This window comes from Neurospora tetrasperma (genome assembly GCF_000213175.1).
Source record: "Neurospora tetrasperma FGSC 2508 unplaced genomic scaffold NEUTE1scaffold_4, whole genome shotgun sequence".
NCBI classification, from domain to species: domain Eukaryota; kingdom Fungi; phylum Ascomycota; class Sordariomycetes; order Sordariales; family Sordariaceae; genus Neurospora; species Neurospora tetrasperma.
In genome coordinates, this window is record NW_009799102.1 from 2546138 (window position 1) to 2568788 (window position 22651).

Sequence of the window (22651 nt, forward strand, 5' to 3'; positions counted from 1 at the left end):
ACAGGTTTCTCGCTAAGAGTTTGAGGTTTCCGGGTTTGCGATGCGTTATAACCCAGGTATGGCTGTGTGCAATATTCCATTCTGCCTGATGCTGTGGTGTCTGTGTCTTTACCGTACTTTCCACTTCTGATTGCAGGTGGAAGTGTCCATGATCCGTGAGCAACAGGGGCATAAGGCATGAGGCTTTGGGACATCGTCAGGAAAAGTCACAGCTGGGCACGTCTGCAGCCGACATGGCCGCAGTTTCTGATGCTTCCTTTGAGGTCAGCTTTTCGGAAAACTTCTCTTTCGAGGTGCCTTGAGAGGCAATGAAGGCCTTGTATGTGTATAGTCGAGCAAGGTAGGTGGTGTAGTGGTTTGAGGGGGACGCCGAGCGAAAGGTAACCTATATCAATCCCTTCAGAGCGAGTATTATATGCGCAATCCGTGGCCGGCCATGTTAGCGCCTAATGCCTCTAAATCAGGACCATAAAGTGCCTCGACACGGTTAGCCTCAGCTTACCTGTCAACTTCGCTGCAATGGTTATCAGAGGTACTAGTTAGAACTGCAGTGGCTCAGCCTTTCCAACCGTTGTTGTCTGTCTTTATCAGTTGGTCTGTTTCAGAAAATCAATTCTCAACAGAAGACAACGAACTTCAAGCTGACGTGTGCTATGTAGCGGTAAACTCGGGATATCGAATGCTTTTTCAGAGATCGATACGTCAACAGTCGCAATCATGTTAGTTGCCTTGAGGAGACGGAACACTGAAGGGCCTGGCATTATAGTGTAGAATTGTGTGAATAGTTTCCCACTTCGAAGCTGGCAAGGAGAATGGTGTAGCTCGGGAAACGAATCTTCACAGGGCGGGAGGGAAGAAGACCGTGATTGCCGAGCAAAGAGAAGGAAGTGACGTTGAAGATGATGAAGCCGCGTGCATCAATAGGGTAGGTGGGGCCTGCGGGTCTCACATCCCCCACGTTTTAGCGGCAAGAGCGGTTCGGGTGCTGTCTTGGCATGAGACAAGAGATTTGAGCCAAGCCTGTCAGTCTCCCTCTGTGGATAATTCGGCGTTTTCTGGCGTTTCTGAGGAATCTTTGATACTTCAAGGTGACTTCCATCTTCAGTTCCTCCTTTCATATCCCACTCATCCCTCCGCATCGACAATCACTTTCGACTATAAGTTTCGATAATAGGTAATGTCGCATTGCATCGGATCGTTCCCACCAACGTTCTGGAGATATCATATGCTTCTTATAAGTCCGTCATCGAACCGACTTGATCGCTGCACCGGGATTACTCGTGCATGCCTGATGTCTGAACCTCACCGTTGAAGCTGAAAATAATAGTGGTGGTCGGGATTTGTCCAAGAAGCACCTGTTTTCCGGTCAAAACCTATGGATACATGTCAAGGGATGAAGGGTTGCATGGTGTGATGCACGTCTTCCACTCTAAAAGAACAAAGGCACACAAATGTGCGCCTATGTCCTCCATTCCAACTCCTGATCAACAATGCAAAATCAACCACATACTGGGTTCGGCTGGTGGACCTTCGGCATTGTCTGAACGACATCCTTCAACACCAAACAATATTCTACACCGAACGCACAATCGCCCGTACCGTCAATCCCGACTCTGTCATCTCCCATCTCGCTCTGCCACACCAATCCCGCGCCAAAGACTACTGGAAAAACATTGAGCTCCAAGCCCGGCGCATCTTCCTCATCCTGCTTAACCTCGGTGTCCCCTCACAAATATTTAAGCTGTCTTGATGAGGGCTGGGATGATTTCAACTGCCATTGTCGGGAAAACGGCTAGCCGAGGTGGTTTCAGGATCCGGAAGCAAAGAGGGTCAGGAAATTGGGATTGGAAGGGGCAGCCTTCAACATGTCGAACAAGTGTTTACGGGTCATACAGCTGGAGTTGACCTTAGTCAAGGGGGAGTGCCGGTGAAAAGCCGATGGCTGTGGAGGATAGGGTTGCACTTTCAGATCAGCCGCCTGCAATGTTGTTCACTCGACGACGCATACCTCTTATCGGCTCGAAGGAACAACAGTTGGGTGAACAAGGAGGGACGGTGGGATACGCATCTGTTGTGACAAGGGAAAACTTCCTCGTGTCAAGTCAACCAACCTACAGAACGAGCACCTAGCCCGTTACTTCGCAACTTACACACATCGCGAAAACAGCTACATGCTTTTCACTCCCGCTACGACGGAGCAGACCTTGAAGTTGATCTTGAGCAGTGGAAATCACCCAGCCTATGTCAAACATCCCGGAAAAGACAACAAAGGCGGCTCGTGATGAACTGAGTCCATTGTCTAGTCGACACCGCCTGCGGGCTGCACAGCAAGGGATTGGCACATGGAGCCATAAGACCGAGCAATATCTTTCTAGCAGAACCCAAAAATTGTCCTGTTATGGCGGACTTTCATGACGAAATTAGTCCTACTTTCAGGTCTGACCAAGCCACAGAAAGGGGGCAAGCGCAGCACCTAGGCAAGGAAGCATACAACTACCCTGATAATTGAAAGGATGTTGAGCCCCGATCCAATGCAACAACTTCGACCTTAGCATATTCCAACCCCGTTCCCAATTCAGGATCTTGTTCCTTCTCCACTTCTGGCTCTGCGCCCGCTTCCCACTGGTCGCATTCCACATCCTTTCGTTCATCACCTCTTCCTTCTCTTTTGGCCTTTCCCAGGGCTTTTTGAACAGCCTACAAGGACGCGATTACAGGCACAGCCTTGAACATAAGAATGGGCAACCAAGACAAAGAAGAACCAGCAGCCGAGCCAGCGGTCCCAAACGACTCCTTACCGTGCCATCGTCCATGTCGGCCGCGACGCTTTCGTTACCTATGAGGACTAGAACCGCGAGCCAAGGCAGTAGTGGTCATGGCCCTGGCAGGACATCTAGCCACCCTCAACCTCTTGAGGCAGCAGCAGCAGCTGCTGCTGTCATCCAGCAGAGCCCCCGCTCGAAAATGATGGGAAGGTTGAAGAAGAAACCTACCATGGCCACGGCCAAGGGTACGGAAAATCCTCGCGGTGTCGGTGGTGGTGGTGGTGGTGGTGGTGGTGATGGTGCTAGTTCTAACACGACAGGCGAAAACCTAGTTCTCTAATGAGGCTGACGAGCTTGACGAAGTCGTAGAGGTCGAGACATGGAAGTGGCGGACCGGGGGTGACGCTTTTTGGGGTTCCTGCTTGGAATTAGGTAGGTGGTGGTATCCTGGAGGGAACTAACGGGGGGAAAGAAAAGGTGGATGGACGAATAGGTAATGGATATTAAGCAAGGAAAAACGTTGTTGATGTTAATGGTGCTATACAGTCCGAAAGTGTTTTGTTTCTTAGCTCGAGACCCGTCAACTAGTCTAGGTGTTTCAACAACAAGTTGACGTGGATTCGATAATGGGGGCTTAGGATTAGCATTGAATATCTCACAATCAGATACTACTCGTTTATTGTTGACGAGAACTCTATACGCTTGAAAGTCACATTGCGGCGACCAGGAATACTGCGTAGTTGATATATATCTTGCTCAAGACACACAGTTGACAATCCAACCAGCATTGTACTGTCCTTCTCATAATATTGCCTTATTGGGCGACTGATGTCTTCGAGTTCAATGGCACGCACTGTCTTGGTACTCGTCTGGTCAACTGCGTAATCGACCGTCTGACTAGTGTAGTTGTTACACAGTACAGGCAGATCTTATCTCTTAGCCATTCACCTCGAAAGCCTGAAACCATTACAGGTTGTCGTAGGTAGATCCCATCTTCTTCAGCCATTCAGCTCTGAGGAAGGCCAATCTCCGCTGCCGCATATGCAAGCCATAACCAGCCTCATCATCCCCCACGCTTGTACATACATACTATTACCTCCATCAATCATTTTTTTACTTGATTCGGCTTCCATCTTCCGCAGCCGCCAATCACATGGAGTTTTCAACCTACCTACATACTGCGTATGTTTCGTATGGACCGCCTACCTTATCTTCTGCATAGCGGACCAAGATCCTGGCGTGTATCGGCACGAATTCCCGCTCAAGCTCCGGTGCCCGGATATGGGGGCCTCTGTACCATAGTCACTCCAGTCCTACTCGTGAAGTTATACCTAGCCAGGCTAGGTTTGTTACCAGCTGTCAAAGCATTCATTTGTGGACATCACGAAGCAGCAGCTGTGAATCATCGTGGGCTGGAGGCTGGTCCGATCAGTACCGCTGGCTGGCTGGCTGGCAAGTTAGCAAAACGACTGGTGGAAAGCCCCAGTCAGTGATGTTGCACACAACCGAGCGAGCACTCCGGTTCTATTCGATAGCACCCCCCTCACCACACCAACAGTCCCCCATTCATCATCAGATTTGAACGGCGGTTAAAAGAATGGGCTTTGCCGTTCGTACAATGTCGTTGTCCTTGTCCTTGTCCTTGTCCGTGTCCTTGTCGAACGCACGAGCGGACATTCATTTGATATCAATCAGATAGATAGGTCGTCAGTGCAGTGCGTCCACCCGATCTTCTTACTGCATCAAGGTACACTGCAGCAGCAGCTCAGTAGAGGTAGCCGGAGGTAGTGTACTTGACATGTTGCAACTAAGCAAGACGGCAACCGCGCAGCGCAGTGCTGCAACGCACGTGGTGCGGGGCCGGGATCGGTATGGGATGGAGATCATGGAGATGGGGATGAAGACGACGTTGCAAACGGGAAACATGCAACAGAAGGGGATATGAATGACGTTTGCAAAGTTGCATAATTCCGAGAAAGGGGTTAGCATCGCAAGTCTCTCCAAAAATAAAAAAAAGCCGAAGGTGCCGTGTGGGTGAGAGATGTTGTTGTAGACGTTAGTGTAGAAGTCGGCAGGCTGAAGGTTGGTAAGACGTCGAAAGAACGTCATCGTCGCTCCGGTTAAATACAATCCTGGGTAGCAGCGCCGCGTTGCAGCAGCCGCTTAATTTCAGCGATGGAAAACTTTGCGAGGACAGGAAGGATCCTTCTAGGCTTTCGCTTTCCAAGGCATTTCAGTTTTGAAACCTTTTTCGCTTCGCTTACATTCATCATTCTCGATCCCTTGGATGGCGGCGACCGAGCGACCGAGCGGCAGGCGAGGGTTTGAGTTGGAATGAGCAATGCCAAGGGATGGATTGGATGGCCGTTTGAGCTTGAACAAAGTAAAGAAAAGTTCATGTAAGCGATTGCAAATTGCGTGTCTCCAGCCCTAGCTGGTCCTTCAAGACGAAACGAAACGTTTCGTTTCTGATTCGAATGCAGTGGCCATTGAGTTGCTCACAGTGAGCGGCGGCAATTGCATTGTCTGCCATTCATTCAGGCCCAAGGAGTCCAGACCCATCGAACGCCGTGTAACTTCTTTTTGGTGGTCAACGGGTGTTTACATGACACTACCGACATTCATCATCGCATCACGGCTACGGACCGCGGCGCGTTGAAATGAAGCTTCATTCACGACACACGACGGTTCCAGAAGAGGACGACGAACGCGATGACCGAGCAAACCGAATTTCGCATCTGATGACATGCACGGCAGTCGGTGTGAGGTACATCTGGCGGAGTTTCTTAAGTTGATGCTAGAAAAAAGGAGAGATGCCAGGTGTAGTGTACTATGGTGTAGAAAGAGTCGGAGCCGAGCCCACCGAACGACCTGGCCTACCGCCACCGCGTGAATTGAATGGTGAAAAGAGACAGACCCCTTCACAAGCCAAAGTCGAAAAGGGAAAAGGCGCGATGGAGTGGCAATAAGACCGGTGGTTGGCTGGTTGTTACAGTTGGGGGTGGGGCGGAGAGCTTGAAGCTTTCTCCCTGCAAATTCAGGGACGGACGACCTAAGGAACCCACTTCCAGGTTTGTGGGTTTGGGGGCCCCCGTGGTGGGGATTGAGGTTCGTTGTCCGTGGGGTTGCTTTTTGGCTTCCTTTCCTTTGTCTCCCATCTCTCTGCAAATCCCCCTTGACCTTTGCAAAATTCCATCCTCCCCGTCGCGCTTGACTGGAAGTTTTGAATTGACCTGACCAGTCTCGTGGGTAGTTCTCTTTCTTGTCTGTTGGCAGAAATTGTTTGCCAGGATGCCGCATCTAGACAAGCAAAAGGCACACGGGCGGCGCTGGCTGGCTTCAATTTGGCGTTGGCGTTATCTGGCAAGGCATTTTCTGAATTTACAATAGTTACCGCCACGGCATTTTCCCTCTTCGGTCTCTGCCAATCGAATCGGCCATTGGCGCAATTGGAGCAACCAGGATTCGGGTCGGCCCACAGCTTCTAGCGGGGTGACATTGCATCCATGGTGCCAGCCAGGTTGTGCAGCCTGGTGCTTGCAGTGCTGCTGCAGAGCGTCTGCAGAGGTCTCTCACGGAATCCATCAGTCGTTGTTGCTTGTTGCATCCTGCCAATGACAGGGGGTCAATAGACTCCAACTAACCAATGCTACCTTACTTTTCCGTTGTCTCTGCCAAGGTTCACCGGCAACACCCATTCCTTTTTGGTTTCTGATACCGGCGAAGGCGGCGAAACTAGCAAAAGATAACCAAGAAATGGGCGGCCGACTCTCTGCCGCGTGGTCGGTCAATTGGGCCGTCCGCTATGTATCCAACTACTAGTGTAACCACGCTTGGATAGGGATTGGATGGACGGGATTGGTCCAAGGGCCTGCCATCTCCGATCTCTTTCTTGTTCGCGTGGTGATCGCTTCAAGTGGAAAAGTGGTAAAGATTCTTGGACGTTAGGGGATTTTGGTACCGCTACGCACATAGGGGGTGGGTCCCCCTGTCCAGCCTTCTCTCTCAACCTTGTTCGCCTTTTTCCCTGCTTCTTGGTCTTTGACTTCCTGGACCCTGTCGCAACGCCGTTCCCCATATTCTTCATGTTCCGTACAATCTCTTAAGCTCACCACGCGCTCGCTCGTTTCTCTTTTCTTTCTCTTCAAGGGCTCGGGTACTTCACCGTGCGTTACAGTAATACGGAGATTTGGGAGATTGGAAAAGGACCTGGAGCATCCATTCATTGTTTCCAGCATTCGTTACAGTATCCGTCACACATTCGCTGTCGCAAATTTCCAATTCAGTTTGGCAAGTGCGAGTCGAGCACAACAAGGAAGAGCTTCGGGCAAGAGACGGGAAGAACCTTCCCCTGGAACACCACCTCATTTCAACGAAACCGTCAGATTCGCCAACTGAAGCGTTTGCGGCTCTTCACTTGTCGTTTGGACCCACCCACCCTCACTCCAGTCACTCTTCCTCGCTGCGAACGGAAAAGTGAAAGAGTTATTTTCTACCTCTTCCTCTTCCCCAACCATCGTTTACCTCTAGGGTGTCAGTCGATATCTTTTGGACGGGTACTTTTTCCGTGTCACATCCATCATGAAGGCATCATTCCTATCCGCCGTGGTCGGCGCCGGCCTCACGCATGCCCTCCCCACCATTGAAGCTGTGGGAAATAAGTTCTTCACCAGCAACGGCGACCAGTTCTTTCTCAAGGGTAAATATTCTTTGTTCCCATGCTTGTCCTTCCAAATCATCGTGGATCCCAGCTAACAATGGCCCAGGAGTTGCCTACCAACTGACGCCAGCTGACCCCTTGATCGACACCGAGCAGTGCAAGCGCGATGCTGCCCTTATGGAGAAGCTCGGCGCAAACTCGATCCGTGTCTACCATGTTGATCCCTCGGCAAACCACGACGGCTGCATGGACGTGTTTGAAAAGGCCGGCATCTACCCCTTGATCGATTTGGACACCTTTGACACCTACATCTTGCCCGTATGTTTCTGCCTGATCCGCGAAGAAGCAGCTCTTGATACTAACAAACACCTACAGAACGATCCTTGGTGGAACCAGACCCAGCATGATAGGTACGCCGAGGTCATGGATGCCTTTATCAAGTACGACAACGTTCTGGGCTTCTTCATCGGCAACGAGATTATTATCCAGGCCGACCAGTCTCTGGCGGCTCCCTACATCAAGGCTGCTACTCGTGACATGAAGGCCTACCGCGACAAGAAGAAGTATCGCAAGGTCCCCATCGGTTACTCGGCCGCCGACATTGCCGAACTTCGTCCAATGTTGCAGGACTATCTAACCTGCGGCGGAAACTCTTCCGAGAACGTCGACTTTTTCGCCCTTAACTCGTACGAATGGTGCGACCCCACCAAGTATGCCGAGTCCGGCTATGCCAACTTGCAGAGCATGGCCAAGGACTTCCCCGTTCCCATCTTCTTCTCGGAGACCGGCTGCAACGTGCCAGGCCCCCGCCTATTTGGCGACCAGAATGCCATCTTCGGTCCCGAGATGGTCAACGACTGGAGCGGTGCACTCATCTACGAGTGGATCGAGGAGGAGAACCACTACGGCCTGATCTCGTACGGTCCTAAGCTGGAGCCGACCGCCACCGGCGCCAACATCGAGGGAGGTTTCACCCGAGCTGGCACCCCTACCCCCGTCCTTCCCGATTTCACCAACCTCCAGAACCAGTGGGCTACCATCACTCCTACCGGTATCAAGAGGTCCGACTACGATCCCAAGCACGTCTCTACCAGAGCCTGCCCCACTTCCGGCGCGCAGGGCTGGTTGGTAAACGGCAACGTTGCTCTGCCCACTATCGGCGAGACCTTGACCACCAATGCGCCCAGGCCTGCCGCCACCCAGGAAGCTGAGGTTTCTCAGCCTGCTGGAAGCGCCTCGCCGACCTCGACCAAGAACCCTGCTCCCATGAACAAGGAGTTGACGGGTATGAGCGCTGGTTTGGTTGGAGTCATGCTCTTTTTCACCTTTTGGCTATGAGCGAATGACTTAGCTGGGCTGATGCTTGAAACGGAGCGAGAGCTGGATTTGGCATCATCGTCTCATTTATTTGGTTTTCTTTTTTGTCATGCATTTGGAATTGCATCACCAGGATAAGCCAGACATCATTTTCATGCACTGCCTAGCTTGAATGGGTTCATTTCGACCTCCATTATCACGGCGTCATCTCTCCTACCGATCTGAAGCCTGCCCCGGTAGCAGTCTTTACGCGCTGCGCTGGAGGGCAGTCTTGCCACTTTGCAACTCGCAAGTGGATAGGGGCCTACGATGACGGTTTGACCGGATGATGGAAAAGGTTTTCTTGTGGCCACGATGCCGGAAACGAGGAATTTATTTTTCACTTTCACTTGTTGCCCCCTTTGTTCGGGCAGCTATGTTTAATGGCTCGAAGTTTTTCTTTGGGGGGATTTCTGTTTATGATACCATGAATCAAGGCATACAATCGTTTTATGATGATATGGAAGAGGGAAAAGGACGGTTTGGGTTTCAAAAGAACCTAATCACTAATGAACGTCTGCTTTTCTCCTCGTCTTCCTCGAAGGAGAGGGAGGAAGGAGAATAGGAGAAAAAACCGGCTGGCGGTTGATTAACCAATCCATTGTTTTTTTCTGTACATAATAGGGACTCCGGGGTCAATGATTTGTTTCTGTATATGATACAAGCTGGGAGCTTTGTGGTTATAGGAACTCGGATTGAATCAAAAATTGGAAAAGGGAATAGGATAGGGAATGCATTGCAAGGTATTCAATCCGAATAACATGGCTATCTATCAACATGGGTACCTAAAGAAACACTGGCGCCTACGTTTAGGCAGTGATGATCACAAAACAAAATGGCGTGAGATGAATGCTACTCCTGTTCACATATTATTCGACTAGATCTTCGCACATGTTTTGGGTCAGTTATACCTCTTCCTATAAGTATACCTAAAGTTCTCAGCCTTTTTATGGTACCGAAAGTCTCTGGCTATTTCCCCCATTTCCTGTCAGATATCAGGAATTGTCTTCCGTTTGAAGCCACATAGGATGATGTCAAGGGTCTATAACGCTACAGAAACCTCTGGTGGGTGTCCTCTTGTAATCGAACCTTTCTTCATCTGCCATGAGGCCTCTTAGATAGAAAATATTAGTCTCACAGCATTGATTCGAAGTGAAACAAGAAAAAAAAAAAAAAAAAAAAAAGAAAAAAAAAAAGAGAAAAAAATTGGAAAACAAAAGATGGCTTCTATTTAAAACACCCAAACAAACAGCTTGCGTGGTCCAGACCAGACCGACAGACAGGAAAAGGGGGTATGTACATGGTTCGACATGTCCCAAGAAGATAGATCCCGATGATGCAGGCTACGATCACACCCACTTGGTAAAGTAGATAGATAATATAGGTAGGGCCCATGGATTTGTAGCTTGTAAAACACTGAACTTTTGTCCAAGAGACCTTTTTCCGTCTCTTCCAGCCGCTGTACACATATTGAAGACTGTTAAACCTGTCTGTCTGTCTGTGTGCCTGTAGTGTACTGTCTGTTACTGAAACTTGCTTGCTTGCTTGCTTGCCCATTGAAATTCCGCCATTCAGTGGGCAGGCAGTCAAAACTTGGTTGGGTGGGTAAAGTTTTATGGAATCATCCAATTTTTTCTGTCTCTTGATACATAGAGAGGTATTTACCCTCAACAAAGGCTATTTATTCCTCATGAGAGGAGCTCTCAACCTAAGGCTCTGTCTGTCGGCTGCTCCTCATGCAGTATTCATTGATATGCAATTCCATTCACTTGTCTTCCTCCTCCTCCTCGGCCACTCTTTCTCTGAATTCTTCCTTTCATTTTGTCTGACTATTCTTTTAGTCCTTCCATCCCATCCATCGGCTTCCACACCACTTTCAGCCTCTCTACCTGTACCCATTCATCCTCGGCGGCAAGCCATGATGATGAGGCGGAGGCGGCGGTAGCGGTAGCCGCAAGTCTACCGAGCGCATCGGCGGATCTCGACCACCAATACCCATATCCCTATCTCGCGTTCTCGACCTTTCTCTACCTCGGCCTCTCGCGGACGATCTTCCGTCGTTGTTGTACAGCCTGTCGCGGTCGCGGTCGCGGATGTCTTTCCCTGGATGATCACGGCCTGGCCCTCCGCCGACGCCTCGGATGGGGTCTCTGGGATCGCGCTCCCTTGGTGGTGGTGGTCGGTCCCGTTCGCCTCGCTCGCGATCGCGGACCCGGTCCCGGCTCATGTCCCTCACTCTATCTCTGTCTCGCTCTTTCTCGCGATCACGCTGCTGATCTCGGTGGTGTTGTTGTTGTTGCTGTTGTTCCCTATCCCTGTCCCGATCACGGTCTCTATCACGGTCCCGTTGTTCGCGCTCTCGCTCACGCTCACGCTCACGCTCACGTTCCTTATCACGCTGCGGCTGGTGGTCCCTCTCCTTTTCCTTTTCTTGCCCCTTCTCCTTTTTGGCCTCAGCCGCCATCTCAGGCTTCATGATCATAGGCGTCCACTTGACCTCCTCAATCTCCGCCCATTTCTTCATGACGCCCATTGCGCTTAATACCGCCTCCTCGATCTTGGTCCACGGCCCAACCGTCATTTTGACTCGCTTGTCATCCACAAAATCCGCCAGCCCATATAGCTCATGCCAGACCTCGGGCCTCAAACGCTCCATCTTTTGCCACCTCGCAAGCAGGGCCGGGGCCGTCGCCTGGTCGGCCTGGCTGAATGTTGCTGTGATGTGCTCGAGCATGACGGCGAATAGCTGCGTTGTGAGAATCCGGAACGGTCGAACAGAGTAAACGCGCTTCTTCAGCTCGCTGAAATGCGGCACCAGAGACTCCCACGTCGCGAAATCGGGCGGTCGGCGATCCATCATCCGGGAGTGGTTGAAGTTGTAAAAGGCAATCATGTAGGCCAACACCATCTCAATGTGAAGGACCATGGCGCGCTTGGTCTCCAGAGTCATGGCGGCCGATGAAATGGTCTTGAGCTTGGCTGGGTCGCGCAGCTGTGCATCAACTGCGTCACGCTGGTGCTTTAGTTTACTTCCATATGCACGATACTCGGCGTCTCGCTCGCGGAACGGTGCGGCCTCGGCGGATGGGGGCGGCAGAGGCGGTACCGATGAGCGCTCGCCCATGCCGGGAGTGATGTGTCTCGTCGGGGGCGGCCCTGGTGTTGCATTCTGGGATTGAGTTGATGGGACGCGGGACATGGCCGGTGCGCTGGGTTTGAGTGGTGTTGTCATTCCTGTTGGTCTGGCGATAACAGTGTCGCCTACTGCTGCTGACTTTGGTCGTTTTGCAGCGACAGTTTCGGACGGTGTGTCGTCCGGGGCCCGTGGCCGTTTTCTAGCAGGTGGAGGGGTAGCCTCTGCTCGTGCAGCAGTGCGTTCCTTCCTCATTGCGTCCTTTACAGCCTTGGAAGGCAGGCTCAGGAGATCCTTTGCCCTCTTGGCGTTGGCTTTCTTCAGCCTCAACGTGACGATCAAGGAAGGTTCTTGTTCCTCCTCTTCTTCGTCTTCCTCCTCGATAGGCTCAGCCTTCACCTTGGTCTTCCTCGCAATGCTCGGTGAATCTGGCAGCTGGGTCTTGATGTCCCTAGACTCAATCTTGGACGGTGTGCTTTTGAACTTGCGTGCGAGCTCCTCCTCAACAATCGCAGGTAGAGTAGGAGACAAGAGGGCCGGGATTTCATACTTCTTTCTCGAGCTGCTGTCAATCTTCAAAGGCTTCGGTGGGGCTTTTTCTGCCGGCTTCTTGGATTTTGGCTTATCCGACTCGCCTGCGAGTAAGGAAGGGTGTAGAGGCGACAGTAAGGCAGGCACAGGTGCTTTTGACGCTGTGTCTCGCTTCCTCCGTGGAGATACTGGGGTACTCTCCTTGTATGGCTTCGACCCGTTCACTAGTATCGTGGACTTGGGTGAAGCGCTGACATCACGCTCCCTGTCTGCGGCAGTGCGGGCCTGTCCGTTGGTCGTCAGATGTAGAGATTCCTTTTTGACATCCTTGTCGCTTCTGTCGCTCAGGCGATTTCGTGGTGCCTCTGGCTTCGGGGGAAGACGTGACGTATCGTAATTAGTATCCGTCCTGGGACGCTTGGGTTGGTCGCGTTCTGAATCCGTAGCCCGCTTCCGACTATCGAGCTCGACCTGAGACTGCGCGTGGGAGCCTCGCATACTGTCTCCATTGACTGTGATACGGGGTTTTTCTGACTCCCCTCCCTCCGTCCTGACAGGCTTCGTCTTTGCCTTGGCATCGTCGGGCTTGACGTTCTCCTTTACCGGTGCATTTCGTTCCACTGTCCCATTCACTTTTGTGTCACCCTTGGACTCAGACTTGGCATCCAGCCTTGGTGTAGCCGAAGGGTCCTGGGGTGACTGATTCCTCCGCTGATAGTCCTTCAATGAAAGTTTCTTCTTGGCCTCCCCGTTCAGGAGAGTCGGTTTTGGAGGCATAGCGCTGGGGGCGCTCGCGGGCTCCTCGCAAATGTCATACGAAGGCCGCGTGATGAGGATGCCGCGATCGCAGTCTGAGAGAAAGGTGGTGTACTGCAGTCTGTGACTCTTTCCCGTGTACCAAAACCCAGCAGGCTCGGGGTACTTGTCCGTCAGGGACAGTGTAAGGTGGTGCGGACGTTGTGGTAATATACGCTTAGCCAATTTGTCTGCATTCTTTTCCGCTCCTTCCATCGTTCTTTTCATCGTTGGGTCATTGGACTCCGTAACGGCGCAAGTCGGGGTATGCCGTATTACTCGTCTCTTTGTTGTAGGGGTCGAAGATTAGGCGCGGCGAACGAGGGCTGCAGAAATGTTGCGGCTTGAATTTCGTAGCTGACGTTCGTTGACGTTGTGAAGGAGTTGTAGACTGGGTCGAAGTAGAATAAAGCGTAGATAGGTCAGGTCCGGTTTTCAAGCTGGGTTCAGAAAGCACTCAGGATTGCTATTGTGCGGTATGCGTGGGGTTGTATGAATAGCTATTCAATGCAAAACATGCGACGAAGATGGGATGGAAGACGGGTCGACCTTCACAATAGACGGCTTTTCAATAGGGTCTGGCAATTGGCACAATCAGCATGCGTCACCCTCATGCCCAAGAAAAGCAAAAGGAAAACGTAGTCGTCGGGGTACTTGTCTACATGGAGAAATGGCCAACGCGACAAGCGGGATGGCAGCTTTGCGACGTCCCCTTGGGGTCTTGATCCCAACTTTGGGTTTGCGGGGCAATTGAAACACCAAACACGGAGCAGACGCAACACTACGACCACACTTGGTCACCAGGAGGAAAATGGCATACCTAACCAGTACTCTTGTGTTTGCGATTCTCTCTGCTGTGAGAGACGCGTGCGCGTGGCAGCAACGGCCAAGATGTATCAAGCGGCGGTTCGGTCGCTATCGCGGTGTTGTCGTATGTGGATCGCCAACACCAGCCTGTTTCCTCCTCATTTGTCCGCCCGTCGAAGGGGACGTGATTGTAGTTCCTAGCTTCTCTATCCTAGCCTTCTATCGACAACCTTGGTTTGGCACAACAGACAAGGGCGCATGTCTCAGTCGGGCAACCGAAAACGATGGCAGCGCATGCAACGACGGCAATCGATCGGTGAGCGTGCCCGAGCAGGTTCGAAGGGGGCGGCCCGAAGGTGCAGATGGAATCGTTGTCGTTTGGTAGTAACGCGTTCGAGATGGCGGATGGTTATGGGACTGGGCGCAGAGCAATGGTGTATCCGACAGCAACGATGTACGAAGACGGGAGGTACTGAAGACGGTTTAGCTGGCAGCCAAGCTATGTAGGTATCGCGAAAGAGGGCCGGAGTTCGGATGGTGTTGCGCAGGGAAGCCGAGGTGGAATTGCTGAGGGCGCGAGCAATGGAATGGAACCTGAATGGAAGTGGAGAGTGGAAACGGGGACAAAGTAGAAGGGCAGCAGGGTCAAGGCGTGACGGGTGAAGAAGGGTGTGTGTGGTGGGTGGGTGGTGGTGGTGGTAAGGCATCCGATGCTAAGGTAGCCGTGGCCACTAGCAGTACTGTACCCGTGCCTTTGACGGTGTTGGTGGTGTGGGCTGCCCGTCACTTGAGGTGCCGTCGTAGGTATGTACCTCTAGTGTAGGTACTTACTAACCTTTACTTTACCAGGATGATGGATGAATGGTGTTCAGTGGACGAGTTGCAGGTGTAGAAATGTCAGCCGTCGTAAAAGTCGAGTCGGATCTCGTCGTCTGGAGCTTCCCCCTTGTTGGGTGCGGGTTGTTAGAGATTGGCAGGAATGCCCTGGGACTGCGGTGGAAAAGCGTGGGTGATTAGCGGTCGGGTCGTATCCGGGCGGAGAGGTTCTTGCGGAGATGGAGCGGTAGCGGTTGAGCGGCCACTGTGCGGCATCGCGCTTGATGAGTGGACCACACTGCGCCCTACCTAACAGCTACAAGCGGTGGCTTTGTGTTCCAACATGGAAGTCAACTCACCGGCTTGTGTTTCGTGACTGAGACACAGGCCACAGGGCCCAACAACTGTATACCTTTGTGATTGCCAGTCCCTGAAAAATAGAATAGAGAGGTTGGAGAGTAGCTTGGACGATGAAACGGGAAGAAGTATTTGGACAGAAATTAAGTACGTGATCATGTGAAGCTTTTGTATGATTACCTAGGTACTACATATAGCTGCATGTACATACACTCAGTAGGTCCGTCGAAAAAAATAAAAAAAAATAGGTAGATGTAGCCGGAGGTTAGAGCTTCCGCTCCTGCTTTACCATTTTGCTTGCCCCGCTTCCAAGCATTGCTGGACAGAACAGGATGAGCTTGCGTGCAGGTGCAGAGACGATATTCCCGTCATTCATCATGGGACTCTGCAGCAGGTTAAAACCCTCATAATACCTTGATGAGCTCGAGTCTCGAGTGATATTTTTATTCTCATCATATGAGCTGATTCCTCCATTGATATCATATTCTGATCGCAAATAGAAGCTTGGTTTAGAACACTACTTAACATACCAGCTTCCCCTGTAGGCTGCTGCATGGACAGCTTAGGTCCATGGTTCTTGGGCACGTTTCAACGCACGCCCTGTGGTAGGTAATACATACATGATGCATACGAGCATGAGCTCGCCCATGTCTACTGTGTGAGCACAACCTGTCTATTGCTTTGCCTATTCCTCTGTCTCTTTTTAACTTCTTTCACTTGCTTTCATGCAACATTTCCAAGAAACGCAAAGGCTCAGGTTGATGACCTCTATAGGTACCCAGACACTACACAGGTAGGTAGCGCCGTGCCGCACAGGGCTACAACGAAACATGGAACAAGCTCCACCAAGCCCTGTGACTGCAGGCTCAGCCCGGCGCGGCACTTGGGGGGGAGGAAGTGTGTGAGATACGGGAGATCTTCATCCCCCAGCACGAGAAGATCCGCGACAAGGGGGTCAACTGTCACCGTTCGTTACGCCAAGACTTTGGAACCATAGGTAAGCTTTTGGTCGTCATGTCTCTATCTTTAGTTTGCTGGCGCTCATGACACAACCCATTTGATACAGATGATTCTTTTGATAAATGCTCGACCAAATTGTCATAGCACAAAGATGTACTGTAATCCTTCATGTTTTTTCCAGCAGTAACGTATCAATGTTCCTCACCTCCTTGCAACATCTCAACATGTTTCTTTCTCCGCATCAATGCCCAACATCTACCACCTCCTATCACCACCAGTGTTGGTCAATCTCTATAATCCTTGCTTACGTAATTTGCATTCCAGTGTTTCTCAACACTTCCTCTTAGTATCCTCGCCAGCTTACAAAGTTGCATATACTTGGGCTATCATTACACTTTGCGTGTGTCGTCATGCTTTTCCCGTCTTTCCCTCCCTATCCCAGTTGTTAAGGTGAAATCCACTCCGGCTTGAGGCAGCTTTATCAAGTCTGCCAATTTGCCAAAAGTAATCTTCCACCTCGCTTCAAGGGGGTATATTAACGCCTTATAACGCCGGGAGTCTTGACTTATACGAGTCTACTTTAGACTCTAGTTATACTTGGCTTTTTAATGTTTGTACAAGCTTCCTACCAACGAGAATAACAACGCCAGTAGGGCTAGGATTGGGCATTGATTGCCTGCTATGAATCATTTCCGAGTTAGTTACTCGGTATTTGACCTGAATAAAATAATGTCGAGATTCGCATAATTGCAAACTTACTCCGGTATTAGAAGTGGGACGTTCAATATGTGTACCATCATGATCAGTTCGGCGCCTTTTCATTCCTGCCTGAGGTTCAAGCTCCACACTGAGCCCTGCAGTCTTGACCTCCAAGATGCCGACGCTAGCCTTGAGCATATCAACTTCCTTACCAAGGGACTCAACCCGTTGGCTCGAGTCTTCGAGGTCTAACTTCCACTTTTCCGTCTCCGGAAGCAGCTGCTGGATCAAGATGTCGGCTACATGCTTGGAAGTGATGTTGTTGAAGCGCTGGTTGAGATTGTTGATTGCAAAGTCCAGCGCTGAAGTCTTCTGCTGCAATTCCTCAAGCTTTGCTTGCTGCTCTGCTTTGGCTTGCTTGAACTCGGCACGGAGAGCTTCATCATTTGCCATGTTGACTCCAGACTGAGGAGTTGTCGTTCCAGAAGTCGGCCTCAGCTTAAGGTTGTTTACTTCATTTGTGAGCTTGTTAATTCGGGTACGCTCAGCATCAACGAGTTGCCCAAAGGTAACCGCGAACTTGTTCTGGAAATCCTCCAGTTTCCTGTTAGAGTCCCTCTGGGCTGCCGAAACCTGAGTCACTTTCGTCTCCAGATCCGTAACCTGTTTGACAAGTCCAGAAACATTCGTCTCTTTCGTCCCCAGGTCTGTAACTTGTTTGGTAAGCCCCAAGATATCCAGAGGGGCCTTGGTCTCCAGATCTGTAACGCGGTCCTTGAGCGCCGGGAATTGGAATGACACAATCTCGGCTGCTTCATCCAGCGCCACGAAATCGACGTTCTCTAGCTTCTCCTCCTGTTTTGCCATCTTTTGCTCAAACTCGGCAACTTGAGCTCGGACCTGGTTGAGTTCTTGTTCTCTGGTTCCCAAATGGCAGCGCAGGTCGGCGAGCTCCTGTCGTAGAGACGCTACCTCGCTAGCAGAGCTTTGCTTGGAATCATCTTGTGCCGTGGCGCGTTGTTGCTCGAGCTGCTGCTCGAGTTGCTTCTCGTACTTCTTTTGTTGCTTGGCTAGCTGTGTCTTGAGTTCTTGCTCTTGGGTTTCCTTAAAGTTTCTCAAGTCTGACTGCATCTTGTTGATCTGTTCTTCCAGTTTGGTGCTCTGTTTCGGGAGGTCTTTACTCTGCTTTGCAAGTTTCTGTTCAAAATCTTGCCGCTGCTTAGCCAGTTCTGTTTGGAGTTGCTTTGAAAAGTCTTCTTGCTGCTTCGCGAGTTTGTTTTGATACTCTCGTTGCTGTTTGCCAAGTTTGTCCTCGAGGTCCTTAAATCGAGATTCCATGTTTTGTTGGTCCAGAAGTCGTTTAGATTGGAGACCGTCGTAACAACCTTGCAGCTCATTAATCCCGGTTTGTGTGACGGACTTATGACTTGATAAAGCTTGCTCCAGTTCAGCAATCTTGTCGTCGTACTCCTTCGAGCTAGCAGAAGCTGGAGGCAATAATGCAGCTGGCAACTGACCGGACTTCATCAGCTGCAATAAGCAGGAGAGAAAACCCTCTCTTGCCCTTTTGATACCATCTTCGGCAACACGCACCATATTGGAATACTCTGCACGTCGCTTGGTGTCGCGATCCAGATACTTCTTTTGAAGTTCCGGTACTGAAGGGAAGTCTGCCAGCTTAGCCGTGCATTTGTTGTACTCGGCTTGCCGCTTTTCGAGGGCCTTTTCAGCCTGAGTGAGGTTATATTTGTGCGTAGTATAACTGATAAGAGAGTCGCACAGTGCCCTGAGACATTTTCCCATCTCTGCGTCCGATGTACTCCTGGAATTGCTCGTAGGAGATGAGGCAGCGACCGCTGCAATAGAAATTAGCACTCGTTTGATGTTTTGATTTGATCCGGAATAGCTATTGATAGCTTACGCGTGTTCAGTCCGTGGTCAGGTCGAGCACGGTCATCGGCCGATGCAGTTTGTGTGTTGACTGTCAGGCCTCTTGCAGGTGCATCAGACAAGCCACGGTCCCGGTCCCGATCCCGATCTCGATCCCTATCCCTATCCCGGTCCCGGTCCCGGTGATGACTATCACTCCAACTGTTTGGTGGCCTGTTGGGTAGAGAACTTGCATGACTGGAACTGGGCCTATCGGAATACCGTTCATTTCCGTAAACATTACGAGGCTGGCTATCGCGACGCTGATGGGGGTCTGCCGATGGTCGGCGGTCGCTTAGAGTGGAAGGCCGCCTCGCGTACGAGTCCGGCGGCCTGGAAGACATGGTGACACCAGGCGGACGGATGTGGGTGTGCAGTGAGACGAGACGCTGCAATCAAGCGTGCGCCTAACAGACAATATGTGGCGAGGTATAAGACGAGGGTGTAATTGTGACAATGGTGGGGCTGACCCGTGCCAGCGGTACAGACCGACGTCAGTCAATGTCGGAATTGAGCCTGAGATGTGTGTCGATGTTCAATATTGTTGGTTGAAGATTGTAATGCGATACCAATGCGGGTAGACGCGTAGATAGAGTCAAACTTTTAAGAGGCCCCGCACCTCCTCCAGACGGGAATGAGATCAGACTAGGGCTTGCCGCGCAAAGATACAACAAGTTGATGTATTTTTCCTTGTCTAAATGGACAGTCGAACTAATAGTGCTGAGTGCATTCCGGAACGCCAGGTTTACAATCGTCGAAGATGCCCAAAGGAGAAGAGAGAAAAAAAGAAAAAAAAGAGGAAAGTGTCTGCCATTTGGGTGGGGAAATTGGTTTAAATAAATATCTCTGAGGGACCACCATGAGCCCAAGGTAGCAGAGTTGCAGATTTGCAGCTCTTCCACTCCCAGGTCACAAAACTTCTCCTGTACACTCAAGGAAGGCGCTACGGACCCTTGTTGTTCTGTCCCTTCAAGGGCTACCTATGACTGGCCGAACGTCACATTTGTTTTATTGATATCTTCAAGTTGTATTACTATTTCTTTCAGCTCTTTCATTCTCCAATCAAACATCCACTGCATTGGTACCTATGTCTCTCTACAGCCTGGGTCGAGGAGGATGACATCATGCCTCACATATAGTCTCCTGACCCAAGAACCTTCTGCGGACTGCTTCATGTCCCAGTGAGTAGCGTACCTACTTACTTGCATGTTTACTTTGCAAGTTTGCATTTCTTCCACTTTGCATCCGAGTCACGGGCCCGTGCCAACATTGGTGCCATCTCAAAGGACTTCCATCTGTGTATATGTAGTGATGACCGGAGCATCCTCAACACTCACGAATGCACAATTTCAGCGGAGAATCTACAGTTACAGGTCGTCCGACTTGCTTCTCTGTCCAAATTAACTGCTAAACAAAGAGGCTTTGTGTTGTGATGATCAGCTCAATCGGATCCCGATGTGGGTCTAAAATCCGGGGCTTCTCGTGGGACCCCAAGGGCCGCGCCCGGGAAGGTTCAGTCCCACCTGCCGGCACAAGTCCGAGGACTGTCTTCCTTCTCTGTTACCCGTTTGTATCCTCAGCCACAGTGGCGTGTAAGTCGGCGTACGAAAGAGTCGTATTGTTACGTAAACTCGGTAACAAACCACTCGCTGGAAGGCCCCGGCCTGTCTATGCACGCAATTGGAGAACTCGCTGCAAAGTTCCATCACAGCGCGCGGCGACGCGCACTGCAGCTTTGAACTTCGTCGTACTTCTCGCTCTTAGTTTTCAAGCACATTCCATCATTCACTGCCAAACCATCCCTGCATCCACCTGCGACGGAACTAATCCATCACCACCCACCCACTGTGATACCCAAACCCAAGCGACCTTTCTTGGGAAACTTTGTAACGTCAATCGGCATATTCAATATTTAATATCTTGCAAATCAGTGGGCAATATGGCTGCTGTAAGCTCCCCACCTACCCCCCAACATCACAGTACCTTGACGGAAGACCAGCTAACCTCTTGTGCCCATGCCATAGCAGGTCGTTACCGTCGGAGAGAGTAAGGACCTCCGGGGTCTCAACCTCATCGCAGCGCACTCGCACATCCGCGGGTTGGGCGTCGATGCCGATACACTCGAGCCCAGAGTTGCCTCCCAAGGCCTTGTCGGCCAGGAGAAGGCGCGTAAGGCGGCTGCTGTCGTTCTCGAGATGATTAAGCAAGGGAAAATTGCCGGCCGTGCTGTGCTTATCGCCGGCCCCCCCAGGTTAGCTCGTCTTGCTGTGTTGTGCCAGTCCTCATGCACATACCGTCGTGTACTGACCTAGCTATGGAAAAAAAACAGTACGGGAAAGACTGCTCTTGCCATGGGCATGGCCCAGTCCCTCGGCACCGACGTCCCTTTCACCACCCTTGCCGCTTCCGAAATTTACTCTCTAGAGATGTCCAAGACCGAGGCCCTCACCCAAGCATTCCGCAAGTCGATTGGTGTCAGGATCAAGGAGGAAAGTGAGATCATGGAGGGTGAGGTGGTGGAGATTCAGATCGACCGGAGCGTTACCGGCCACGCCAAGCAGGGCAAGCTTACGATCAAGACGACCGACATGGAAGCTATTTACGACATGGGCAGCAAGATGATCGATGCTATGACCAAGGAGCGCGTCATGGCCGGCGACATTATCTCGATAGACAAGTCATCTGGAAAGATTACCAAGCTGGGCCGATCGTACGCAAGGTCGCGCGACTACGACGCCATGGGTGTCGACACCAAGTTCCTGCAGTGTCCCGATGGCGAGCTACAGAAGCGCAAGGAGGTCGTCCACACAGTAACGCTGCACGAGATCGACGTCATCAACTCGAGGACCCAAGGCTTCCTCGCCCTCTTCTCGGGCGACACGGGCGAGATCCGCAGCGAGATCCGCGATCAGATCAACACCAAGGTGGCCGAGTGGAAGGAAGAAGGCAAGGCCGAGATTGTGCCCGGTGTCCTGTTCATCGACGAGGTGCACATGCTCGACATCGAGTGCTTCTCGTACATCAACCGCGCACTCGAGTCCGACCTGGCCCCCATTGTCATCATGGCCAGCAACCGGGGCCACTCCAAGATCCGCGGCACCGACTACAAGAGCCCTCACGGCCTGCCGCTCGACTTCCTCGACCGCATTTCCATCATCAACACCCACTCGTACACGCCCGACGAGCTCAGACAGATTCTCACGATTCGCGCTCAGGAGGAAGAAGTCGACCTTACCCCCGACGCGCTCGCCCTGCTCACCAAGATCGGCGCCGAGGCTGGCCTCCGGTATGCGAGCAACCTCATCACGACGTCGCAGCTAATCTGCGCCAAGAGGAAGGCCAAGCAGGTCGGCGTTGAGGACGTCCAGCGCAGCTTCAAGCTGTTCTACGATCCTGCCAGGAGCGTCAAGTTCGTGCAGGAGTCGGAGAAGAGGCTCATCGGCAGTGATGGCGTGGTCGATTTCCGTGTCAATGGCGGTGCTACGGGAGAGCCAGCGGCTACTGCGGCTGGCGGTGATAGCATGGATACCAGCAGCTAAACAGTCATGGGACAATGCGCAACAAGGATTAATGAATGATCTTGGGGTTATGATTTCGTTTCGTCTAGGCGTTTAATTGGGATGGCTCATCAAAAAGGCGTCTTTGTTATGATAACACTGTTTTCTTAAGCTTTATGTGTGCCCAGTCATGGTTTTTTGTCATGGTACTGATCATGGCGATGGCATGGAGTCTGCAAATATCCGTTTGTATCACACAACGAATCGAATCGAAGTCGAAGCATGGGGTAGCAGGAGAGGGCATAGTAGGGACGAATGACAACCAGCTGCTGAGGAGTTTCAAGCA

At 51.4% G+C, this 22651-nt stretch overlaps 6 protein-coding genes across 6 annotated transcripts; 3 read left to right on the forward strand and 3 right to left on the reverse strand.

Moving 5' to 3' along the window:
- Window positions 1-3595: 3595 nt before the first annotated feature.
- Window positions 3596-3854, reverse strand: NEUTE1DRAFT_28399 (uncharacterized protein; the record flags this gene model as incomplete). The annotated part of the gene is made up of 2 exons (XM_009853241.1): window positions 3596-3662; window positions 3736-3854. Coding segments are annotated over 2 exons (186 nt in total), but the record flags the coding sequence as incomplete, so codon positions are not given.
- Window positions 3855-7346: 3492 nt separating this feature from the next.
- On the forward strand, window positions 7347-9049 carry NEUTE1DRAFT_84263 (uncharacterized protein; the record flags this gene model as incomplete). The annotated part of the gene is made up of 3 exons (XM_009854022.1): window positions 7347-7464; window positions 7556-7743; window positions 7801-9049. The coding sequence occupies 3 exons, from the start codon at window positions 7347-7349 to the stop codon at window positions 8761-8763; spliced, it is 1269 nt and encodes a 422-aa protein (XP_009852324.1).
- A 1448-nt stretch (window positions 9050-10497) lies between these two features.
- NEUTE1DRAFT_130616 (uncharacterized protein) lies at window positions 10498-13468 on the reverse strand (the record flags this gene model as incomplete). The annotated part of the gene is made up of 1 exon (XM_009854023.1): window positions 10498-13468. One exon carries the CDS (start codon window positions 13466-13468, stop codon window positions 10667-10669), a length of 2802 nt encoding a protein of 933 aa, XP_009852325.1.
- A 663-nt stretch (window positions 13469-14131) lies between these two features.
- On the forward strand, window positions 14132-15060 carry NEUTE1DRAFT_102028 (uncharacterized protein; the record flags this gene model as incomplete). The annotated part of the gene is made up of 6 exons (XM_009854024.1): window positions 14132-14171; window positions 14296-14381; window positions 14446-14516; window positions 14555-14605; window position 14866; window positions 14920-15060. 6 exons carry the CDS (start codon window positions 14132-14134, stop codon window positions 15058-15060), a joined length of 390 nt encoding a protein of 129 aa, XP_009852326.1.
- Window positions 15061-16755: 1695 nt separating this feature from the next.
- Window positions 16756-19152, reverse strand: NEUTE1DRAFT_123229 (uncharacterized protein; the record flags this gene model as incomplete). Its single annotated transcript, XM_009854025.1, has 3 exons — window positions 16756-16767; window positions 16940-18735; window positions 18801-19152. 3 exons carry the CDS (start codon window positions 19150-19152, stop codon window positions 16756-16758), a joined length of 2160 nt encoding a protein of 719 aa, XP_009852327.1.
- Window positions 19153-20747: 1595 nt separating this feature from the next.
- NEUTE1DRAFT_147343 (uncharacterized protein) lies at window positions 20748-22637 on the forward strand (the record flags this gene model as incomplete). The annotated part of the gene is made up of 3 exons (XM_009854026.1): window positions 20748-20756; window positions 20833-21059; window positions 21138-22637. 3 exons carry the CDS (start codon window positions 20748-20750, stop codon window positions 22345-22347), a joined length of 1446 nt encoding a protein of 481 aa, XP_009852328.1.
- Between the last annotated feature and the right edge of the window lie 14 nt (window positions 22638-22651).